The sequence below is a fragment of the Eleginops maclovinus genome, chromosome 10 (assembly GCF_036324505.1).
Source record: "Eleginops maclovinus isolate JMC-PN-2008 ecotype Puerto Natales chromosome 10, JC_Emac_rtc_rv5, whole genome shotgun sequence".
Lineage (NCBI taxonomy): Eukaryota > Metazoa > Chordata > Actinopteri > Perciformes > Eleginopidae > Eleginops > Eleginops maclovinus.
Genome location: NC_086358.1, coordinates 6262919 through 6273879, shown reverse-complemented (window position 1 = coordinate 6273879; position 10961 = coordinate 6262919). Strand labels below are relative to the sequence as shown.

Sequence of the window (10961 nt, the reverse complement as noted above, 5' to 3'; positions counted from 1 at the left end):
GCAACGACTTGTTGTTCTGCTGCTTTGTCTTTTCTTCAAACTCTATCACATCTCTGTCTCTGCAAAGAGAGGGGGACATTTCTTCAGACTGTCGCAGAAGTGTGTCAGATGCCTTAAGGTCAGCTGACCATAAATCTACCCCCCCACACACCACACACACACACCCACTCACACACACACTAATCCTGTTTTACTCTTAGTAGATACAGCTAGTATACCTATTTGCACAAATGACTGTTAAATAATGACACAAATAGAAGTCAAAAATACATGTCGTACATTAGTTATGGTTTATTTATGTTATATCTACATTTTTAATAACAAAGACGAATGCAAACTGTATTTTACTGATTTTAAAATATATATTTTCTTTTTTTAAGGGAACGTATGGCTGCAACATTAATGTGTAAACTCTATATTAGTTTGACAAGGTGATGAGAAATGACATTGTTGCAAAGGACACTGTGGTCTGGTTCTAAAAACACTAACTGTATGACTCCTAAATCACTCATACACACTTTTGTATGTCTGCTTTGGTGGAAGCTGATGGTGAACTGCATGACTGGAAAACTTTTAACAGAGATGAGTCAAATATACCTCGTATATCTTTAAAAGCCTTCCCCTTGTATACTCGGCTATATTGGGAAATTCAGTTGAGAGAAGTCCTTGTTAGATTTGAATCCAAAAAGAAATGCCTTAAACCCAATGTATTTGCCATAAACAATACAAATTTGGCAACTGATATCCTTACTCACCTATTATTTAACATTTCAGTATGGGAGCATCCCCTTTCAATATAGTACATTAAAGCTCTATTAAAATAAATGCTCAATTTATTTGCAGTGGGTGTGGCACAGCCTAATGCATCTGCAGAACTGTAGTATGTTAGTGCTGGAGTAATTCCCTCTTTACAGTAAGTGGCATTGACTCCGTCTTGCCAGAGCTTCTCATTCAGGATTCACACTCAGCTTATCGCACATGCACTTCTATTTTTAGCAGCTCCGTTGGGTGTTGGTCTGGCGCATCTCCTGAAAAACATGCTTTCCAGCCTCAAGGAGTAAGATGCTTAAGTATTTAACCGTACATTGAGATGGGTCTCTCCTCGACTGGCCCCCGCTCCTCAGATGACAAGGGGCTGTGGACAGGGGGGATTAAAAAGGCAGCCTTACGCGGTCCCGGCTAAATATTGTTTTGATTCACTGACAGAATATTGTAATGTAATATTGAAAGCGAGGGAGGTCTTTCATTATGCCACGTGTTAATGATTACATGTCACAAAGCTGCATTATAGACCTCTCGTTTGAATCATTACACTTTTATTTTATGGGTTATGTCATTGAGGAATGCAGATATTTGTCATTATTGCAGTATTACAGCTTTTTCAGTTGTGCAGCATGAGCGTTTTTTAAATAATTTGGATAGGACTGAGTTCTTTATGGGGTGAAAATGAGAGACGGTTATTTTTTTGGTCACATGCTGAAACCAGACCAATACAGGAAAAAGGCCAGACGTGAGAATAGCTTAGCTCAGATACTTTTTAAAAATTGCTTCAAATGCTTAATCGTGCATCTTCAATGATATCTTGACTGAATCATGTCCTTGTGAGAATTTCTCACAGTTCCCTGTTTCCCTTCCTCAAAACAGCCTCTCAAAGACCATCCATCAGAATATGCTGTGTTCTTATCACTCTCTTTTACAACCTATTGATCAGTGCTCCAAGGACAAGAGCCTTCACCTAATCTTTGCCAAAACCAACAGGAAACAACAGTGTGTAAATACATGGGTTATCATATTGCTGCATGTTGTCAAATGAGAGGGTTGTAAATGTCTGCTGAGCATGTTTCTCTCAGACAACAGCATCATAATCCTAACAAAACAGAGATGCTTACATCCCCTACCATCTGAAAGAGTCTGTCCTGGATCAATGATAGCTCAGTCAGTCGAGAAAACACACAGTAGAAATCATCTCAGTCATTGTGACCTTTTTGTCATTCATGCATCGCTGCACATCATCTGTGCATCAAAATTATATTTGCTCGTTGCATAACGCAACCTTGCATATGGCAGCCGGAGCAAGACGCCGGCCAAGTCAAGTGCTTGATAGAAAAGAAGCCTGTGTAGAAATTGCATCACGAGTGAAGGAGCTTTACAGTGATGAAGGGGGAGGGGTCCTTCTCTGGTGCTGACTAGACAAGGCAATGCAGAGGGAGCAGAATGGAGGGATGGATGGATGGAGGAAGAGAAGGAGGGGGATGCATGGGGACTGCACAAGCTCTCCGTGACTCACACACCCATTTCATATCTCCCATGATGTCTCCCCCTCCTCTTTCTGGATCCCTGAGCCTGCTCTTGCTGGGAGCTACACAGTGAAATGGGAATTCTTGTGTCCCTCCCCCCTCCACAAACCATACACACTCAGCCTCAAATTCTCTCACTTTTACACTGCTGCATATCACAGCTGACTGTAAACCACCCTCAGCTGCATGGTAGAGTCCTGGTGCAAAATGCAGATGTATGTTTTTACATATGCAATATTAGGAACCTTAGTTCTTGGAGAGCTCACTGTGATCAATTGTGGCTCTTGGAGCATGTCATTTATTTAACAAGCAAACTGATTTCCAATACACAAAAGACATGTGAATAAAAATGATGTATTTTATTGATTTCCCCCTGATATATATGATAAATCATCATCATCATTTGTTCATTAACCTAACAGTCTCTCCACACCCTCTTGACTTTCCCCATCATTTCATCCTGCTGCTACTGAAGGGTGAATGCGTAGATATCAAAGGGGAAACCTGCAGCGGAGCACACCAAAGTGATGCCCGATAGGGGTGACCTTTATAACAAAAGAAAAGGAAACACAATTATAAAACGCTTTCTTTGCACAAAATAAACCAATTACATTTTTAAACCCATATTTCTTATTTCGTGAATGCGTTGTGTGACATAGTAAATCATGAACGAACTTTGTTTTGGTTTGCCCCCCCCCACACCCAGTCGATGATAGGTTTTATCCGTACGGCCAAGTCAGGTGATATTTTCCGCCTCGCCATTTTGTGCTGCTGCGCCGGGTATTTATCAGAAGAGTCGTGACTACCCCCTTTACTTACTGCTAGTTAGGCTCTCCTTGTACTGTAGTCTGTGTCTCATTTCAAGACTGTGGGCTTCGTTTGGTTCCGTACATTTTTGAGTCGACATTAATAATTGATTTTGTACATTTAGTTTATTTTTATATACTTAGTGAGAAAGAATGTCGTCCGAAAGTCCCGAATACGCTCCGTTCTTCGCAGTGATGGGAGCCTCTGCGGCTATGGTGTTCAGCGGTAATTATCATCACATCTTACATTTTACACTAAACCAGGTTGTTAATTACACAATATGCTAACCTTTTTTTCATTTTACCCAGCTCTGTGTTGTCTTCCGTGGTGCGTGTCTTGGAAGCGTTCTTGTTAAAGCCACCCGCTAGCCTTGCTAACGTCGCAATGCTATTCTTGGGCTGTCATTTATTTTAGCCTTAGAGAACAGCTAGCTGGGGACAGCAACTGACTTTGGTTTATTGTTAACCTGCCAATGTTTTGAAAGTTTTAGTTGGTTAATGCAATTATCGCTGCTAGCTTTTCTGCTTCAACGACAGACGGCTAGTTGGCAAGCTAGCTGATGACGAATACATGTTAGCTTTGATGTTAGCATACTTCGGTTTTGTACGTTAGATTATTGACCTGATTTTGACAGGACAACATGGTGAATGATACTAACTGATCAATAACTGTTCGTATTGCATTTATTCCTAATACATTTGACTGCACTTTCTAGCTTTCTGCATTTAGCAGGAGGTTTATAGGTGAGGTTAAATCCCACCTTTCTGCCACATGACACACTACTGCATGCAAGGCTTAAGGGTGTTAAAAGCAATAGGGATTTAGTTTTATACAATATGATTAAATACAGTAAGTTCTATTCGTTAACCAATGGTATGAAATACTCGGAGTTACGTCGATCTTGGTAAACGGTTTGCCATTCTGTCACAATTTGTCAATTCAGTCGTGTGCATCTAATTTAGTGCAAGTTATTTTTAATTTGAAAAAAATGCTTTTTTTACAACTCAAATTGAAACAGAAATCAGCTGGTTAACTTCCTTATTGCTTCAAGGAATGACACAAGGTCACATGATAATCACATGATGATACTTCTCTCTTGGAATTGCCATCTGACCATGTGAACACTTACTATAAAGTCAAACGTTACCAATTCGGCATTCAACACCAGAAAATATGCTTAATTTACCATTATAAAATGTTTTGAAATCAGTTTGAATAGGAACTGTTTAGTGGCACAGAAAGGGAACTTTGAATCTGTCTTGTTTTTAATTATTGATCATCATTGTTTTATAGATCCACTTCTGCTTTTTATTTGTTTCCCTTCTAATCTAACTCAAAAGCTACAGGCCAATGATAAGCTGTATCATAGCAAATGCCCTCACGTGACTAGGATGAATGGGAAATCAACAAGCTGCTAATTGATCGTGATGCAGAGGGCTTGACCTGCTGCAGCTCGAGGCTTTTTGGCAAATCTGTCATCTATGTTGGTAATAGTTTATAGGTTTTCATTAGGGAACATCACCAGAGAATGGCTTTTGTGTAAGGCCTTTTGTAATCTATTTAGAAATAGCTTTTTCCGCTGGAGTGATCCCTTAGATTCTGTTCCTACCTCTTTTTTTGTGTTATTACAGATTAATTCACCCACAAGCCTATTTAATAATCAGTGGAAGCAAGGTTTTAACACATTTTAAGCTTGAGATTAACAGTACTTCAGACATAAAAATAAAAAAAGAAGACCTAGTAGCGGATGTTTGTAGTGTTAATGTTGGTAGGGCATCACGATTGCATTTTTTCCAGCCCTAAAACGAAATGATAACCAGCTCCATGCCAAACCAACCCTGTCATAACTCAAGTTTAATGTGTAGTGAAAGGCAAGGGCAGCATGTCGTTTTTTGCCCCCTGAGGCTAGCTAGCAGTAGGACTAGCCGGCGGTAAAGGAGTGACAGCTGGGGAATTAGCTAGTAGTGAGGGGATCATTCTGGCACAAAGAAGGATGTAGTGGCGGTAGGCAGGACAGGGACACGTGATCAGTCAGACTTCCGCATTAAGGATCTTAGTGTCTTGTGGAGTCATGGACAGAAATATCATCCATCATAGCTTTTGTCTCTGTCGTGTTGGTCACCCTAGTGAGCACAAGCTGGAGGCTGCACTTAACAACATATCTGTCAGTTAAATATTAAAAAATAAAGACTAATTCAATTTAGTAAATTCTGTGGCTGAAAAGTCAGACTTTAAGGTTCTGGGTCAGGTAATAATTTCCTCTGGCGTTTTGGTGTAAGGTGATCTTTCAATTCAGTAGCCCTGAGATGGCGTCCTTGTCTTTAGGACTGCCTGTTTAGTGATGCTTCACTCAGAACAGGTGACAATCACAAGGTGCCATCAACCGTGACGACAGTACCACCACTCCCATTATAGCTTTACTGCAGTTACTCTGTTTCCTCTACCTGTTTCAGTACTATCTTAGCTTATAGTCCACATTTTCCACTTTCATCTGACAACGGTGTGTCTTACCTTGCAGTGTATACCTTTTTTCAATTTCCTGTGCAATTGTTTGATAGCCCAGTGATGTATAATTTGTCGCGGAGTAGGTTTTTGTTACTTTCAGTTGTTTGACCTTTTATTCTATATCCCTATCTCTCTTGAACACACACCTCTTCAATGGAGAGCTGTAAGTTTTTTAGAAGCATATAATGTTGACTCCCCTCAGCCTCTGATGCAATAGATCAGTCAGCAAGTCTCATCATTTCTGCTTTCCTCATATATTTTTACACATTGTGTGGTCCAGCAAGCAGGCCGTTTTCTTAGAGAGTCTTTACCATTATGACCTTCCTGATTTTGCAGAGCAGAGCGCTCTGCTGTCTTTTTGCGTGGGCCCATCGCATGCAAGATCATCCCTAGCTGTGAGGCACCTCCTGCTCTGACATCACAAGACGTCACAAGGCATCCCATACATGAAATATTCTGCAGGGAGGGAAAAAAGAAAATGTGGGAAAAAGCTCTCTACCTAAGCTGAAAGGATTAGGATTAAAACCCAGAGGTTGTGCCTCCACATCACTGCAGAAGCCGCTCCCGCCACACAGCAAACCTTTAATCATCAGGACAGAATGGCAGTGTTTGACGCTTCCGGTGTTTCTCTACCAACCCTCACCTGTCACACCTCAGTGACGCCAAGCTCACAGAGAAAGAGCGGAGGATAACGTTACAGACGGTAACATGTTACGCTGGTGGTAGAATAGTTAAGAGAGTCAGCTGTTCAGAGGATGGCTTGGGTGTTTTAGAACATGGTTTTTAGGTATTGTATCATCTTCTCTCTTGGTCAGCTTTTTATCTTTGAAATGTGGAGCTTGTGTCCTTTGTTTGATGTGCTGTATAATTTGTGATGGAGTTAGAAAACCTCGTCCACCAGCAAAGACATTCCCCAGAAATCAGAATGTTTTTTGTGTTTTTTCCGTGCTTGCAACAACAGTGTCCAGTTATAACCGGACAAATCTCTACAGACGGACAGGAGTGATTTCACCTTGCATCGACGGCATCGTCTGTTGATCTGTCGTGGCAGTGGCTGGCTGCCATGTGCTCATTTGAAGATTGTCCCGCGTCATCTTCCCGTCTGCCTTTTTTTTTGTTGCCAGAAAACCTCACAGCTAGTCTTTGAGTTGACCAGAACTGTCTGCAGGGTTGCTCAACACCGACTCAAGAAAATGAGTAAACAAGGAGCCGGGCACCTCAGGCTGTATGCACAGGGCTGTCCAAGATTATATCTCCAGAGCCTTTTCATATTTAATAATCATCAGTGTGTTGGCGATGGAAAGGGGAAACGATTCTTTTGCCAGGTCCTCGTTACACACCAACATTATAACACGGTTAGCACAATAATATAAAGGTGCGTTTCTGCTGACTTTATGGTATGGCGTCTCAGCATAGTTGATGTTTTACCAAGTTGCATAATATTTACTGACAGCCATTTTGAGAACTGTTTTCTAATTGCATTCAGGCAACAACTAGCTTTTACAGGTTTTGTCGAATCAAGAGAACAAAACGGCACCAATAAAGATACATATTTTGCAATAATTACATGTTCAACACAGCTGGAAATGGGAACACCTGCCACAGCATGTATGCAAATATATTGGATACTAGATTCTGGTCAGTGCTGTTTGTCTTGCTTCTGCTGTGTATGATAAAGTACACACGCTCTCACACAAACACACACTCCTGACGTGGTAAATCTCGTCCAACCAGACTGTCTCTGATCCATGACACTGCCCTGCTCCGACAGGCTTTGTTAGAAACACATTCTCATTTATTGTCGGTCCGTTCCTGGCCTTCTGGTGTTTGCTTTCTATGGTTTGTTTAGTTTTCGAGGAGCTTTTCTAATCCTTATTGAGGCTCTAAGGTTAGGAAGTGATGCATGCTGATCAGATTGAAGGCAAATCTGTGATGTATGTAAAATGTGATTGACTCACTTTTCTCACCTGGAAGCTATTTCATTTTGATGTGCAGAATTATACCCAGGTTTTGGTGCTTGCGTTTCTATATTGGGTTCTAACTAATTTGATTTGAAAGATTATTGATTTCCTCCGTACCTCTCCTTCTGCAAGTCCGACCCAGTTGTGTGTGACGTAAATGCTTCCTCCTCAGTCAGTCTGACGTAGATGATTTGCTGATGAAGCTACCCCAACCCCCCCCCCCCCCCCTCTCCCCGACACAATACAGTGATGTTTGCCAGAGTGTGGACTGGAGACGCCACACAGCAGATGTCCGTGTGTGTCCTGCTGGTTTCCTCTCCTGTACTGATGCCGTCTCTCTCGGGATGTGGCATCCTGCTGCTCTTATAATGTCAGCAGGTCCCCGAGCTTAAGCCGAATGAGGCCCTTTCATTCAGAGAGTGATTTACAACCCTGCAGCAGCCTGTCAGGGTCCATTCTGAAATTACAAGAGCTGAAGCACGAGGAGATGAGATAAAAAGCAGATTTTTGGTTGCATATGTCTGCGACAGGGTTTGGTTATTTCCCCGTTTATAAACTCCCCACATGGAGCCATATTGGATTTTCAAGGGGAACAGAAACCAGCAGTTGTCATTCTGCTTATTTCTGATTTACTTCTGCTTTAATATTCAGCTGTTTCCTCTGGTTTCTGTCATTCCATCGTAGTGTTTGCCATCTTGTTTGTTTAGCTAAAATAATTTTCGCCCTCTCTTCCCCATCCAGCCCTGGGAGCAGCCTATGGCACAGCCAAGAGCGGTACAGGGATCGCCGCCATGTCCGTGATGAGGCCGGAGCTCATCATGAAGTCCATCATCCCAGTCGTCATGGCTGGTATCATAGCCATCTACGGCCTGGTAGTAGCAGTGCTGATTGCCAACAACATCTCAGAGAAGGTCACCCTCTACAAGTGAGTGCAGCCGGCCAATCACACTTTGTGTTGTATACATTTCCTTTTCATTTGGGAGATGTCTCATAAGAGGACATATGTTTTATTCTGAGACAATATATAGTAGGAAGGTCCCATTATGTTTATTCTAAAGCAGTACTGATGTGACTCTGCTTCTAGTCAGGCTTTTCATGATGAAAACATTCAAATACAACACTCCTTCTCACAAGTTAATCTGTGTAGCCCTGTTGTAGCTCCACTACACTCAATAATAGTCTTTTAGATGAATTCCAGCCAAACTGTTGCACCAATAAAATATTCTTACTCTTACAATGAACTCAGCCAGGGAAGTAAACGAGTCTGACGGTAATTTCAATATTGTGACATTACTGTGCATGCTTAGGAAACATTTCCTGTCTCCCAATGCAACGCGCCTTGCAATGCTTCACACTGCAAAAAAAAAGGTGTCACCGTGGGGTTATTTAATGTAGAAATATTGTTGTATTGATATGTTTTCATTGAAATCCATAAACGTGCTATATCGTGACTTGAATGACCTCTATCTTAATATGGATTTTGGTCATATTGCCCAGCCCTAGCACAGAGGCAGGATTTTATAAAAGACAATCACTCAAGCTTAATTCTTTAAATGTCACTGGTATTTAATTTATAAATATATTAGCAAATCTACAATGAGTTGTCCCTGCATTCATTTAAATGTTCCTGTCTTGGAGAAAAATTAGCTTTTTTTTAATCTATTAAAAAGGTGGGAGCATTTAAAAGCAAGAGCATGGTGGATCAGGTTAAATTAGATGATGTAAGCACCAGACTGGTTAGTTTAAAACAAACCTTAAACACCTTATCAGTGTTTTCTCTCCTGCCTTTTGCTCCAAGAATGCATATCAGGCACACAAACGTCCCTCATGCTGACCGACACTTTTCTGTGTGTGTGTGTGTTCAGGAGTTTCCTCCATCTGGGCGCGGGGCTGAGCGTGGGCCTCAGCGGGCTGGCAGCAGGCTTCGCAATCGGCATCGTGGGCGACGCAGGCGTGAGGGGAACAGCTCAGCAGCCGAGGCTCTTCGTGGGCATGATCCTCATCTTGATTTTCGCAGAGGTCTTGGGTCTCTACGGTCTCATCGTCGCCCTGATCCTCTCCACGAAATAAACACCCAAAACATCTCCACTACAAAGATCTGTCCTTTATGTTGCTGCCGGAGAATAAGTGTAAAACGGGAAAAAATTGTAAAAATGTCTGCCGCTCGAGATGAAAGAAGTGAAGGCGGGGGAAAAAACTAATTAAAATGGCTCCATAAATATGGTCTTATCTCAACAATGTGTACAGTTGTCCCAATTTGATAGTCAACTTGTAAATGCGCAATGTAGTGATTCGTCTGTCGTGTGTTTGAGTGTGTGTGTGTGTGTGTTTTCAAAATTGTATGATGAAGATTCCTTTTTTCCCTCCACTTATTTCAGGCCTTGAGGCAAGCCGAGGCAGCTTGTTCTCCGGTCTTAGAGAGCTGACCACAGGGCCGCACAGCTTCTCCTCCTCCTCCTCCCGCAAACACCTGGGAGTTGACACAATTTCTGCATTAATCCTGAGGATCTATTTGTAAAGAGAAATGTATATGGACTTTACGATTTTGTTTTTTTCAACTGATTTTATTTATAAGAAATTGTTCATTTAACTGTTTAATGCAGCAAAAGTCTTTAATTCCCCAGGATATATTATACATATATACAGACATATATAAATATCTACATAGATAGATTTAATGCACTGTGGGTTGTGATAAGTGGTTGGAATTCCTTCTGGATGTAACTCTTGGTTTAATAATTAAGATTGCCTTTAGTATGTTGCTGGTGAAGTTGGAGTTTTGTGTGTAGCTGTATTCTAATCATTACGCAAACATTCTCAAACTTCAGTGTTTTTCCTGTAGTACTGCTGTTTGCATTAAAGGTGTGTGTGCCCCGTGTTGGGTCTCACAAGTGTAATTTCCAAATTTCATCTCCCATCTTACTCACCCCCTCCCTCCTGCCTCCTCCTCATCTGTGGCTGTAACTCCATCTCTTCCACATTCCAGCCATTACGATCCTGCATGGGTTTCAGTGTTTTGTTGCTGTTGGATAAGAAGCGGAAGAGCAGGCTAGTTTCAGAAGATTTAATCCAGATCAAAATAAACTACTCCCTCTTTAAAGAAAAAGAAATGACACAAAGAGACTTGGTGATGTTTGTAGCATCCGGCAGGAATCCAGTGAGATTAGCGTTCAAAGTTTGGCCTAGTTTCACGCAAGGACCGGTCCAATTTGATCTGGGGTTTGTTTTCTGAAAGTGGAACTGCTGCTGACGCATTTACTGAAGAGCCAATCTACAATCCTGTATTGAAGTTATCCTGATGTGTCGACATGTGTGTCACAATCGAATTAAAGAAGATTCCAACTTAGATGTGACTCGCTTCAAACGCATAATGCAGAGTTTTCAGTGCTGT

At 41.5% G+C, this 10961-nt stretch overlaps 1 protein-coding gene across 1 annotated transcript; it reads left to right on the top strand.

The window, feature by feature from the left end:
• Positions 1-3057: 3057 nt before the first annotated feature.
• atp6v0cb (ATPase H+ transporting V0 subunit cb) lies at positions 3058-10475 on the top strand. Its single transcript, XM_063892616.1, has 3 exons — positions 3058-3329; positions 8312-8495; positions 9436-10475. The coding sequence occupies exons 1-3, from the start codon at positions 3257-3259 to the stop codon at positions 9638-9640; spliced, it is 462 nt and encodes a 153-aa protein (XP_063748686.1). The 5' UTR covers positions 3058-3256; the 3' UTR covers positions 9641-10475.
• The last annotated feature ends 486 nt before the right edge of the window (positions 10476-10961 follow it).

Bases quoted from the DNA above. Each gene is read 5' to 3' on its own strand.
- atp6v0cb (XM_063892616.1), top strand. From the start codon at position 3,257: ATGTCGTCCGAAAGTCCCGAATACGCTCCGTTCTTCGCAGTGATGGGA. The intron at 3,330-8,311 runs GTAATTATCATC...TTCCCCATCCAG, and splicing joins TGCGGCTATGGTGTTCAGCG to CCCTGGGAGCAGCCTATGGC. The intron at 8,496-9,435 runs GTGAGTGCAGCC...GTGTGTGTTCAG, and splicing joins GAGAAGGTCACCCTCTACAA to GAGTTTCCTCCATCTGGGCG.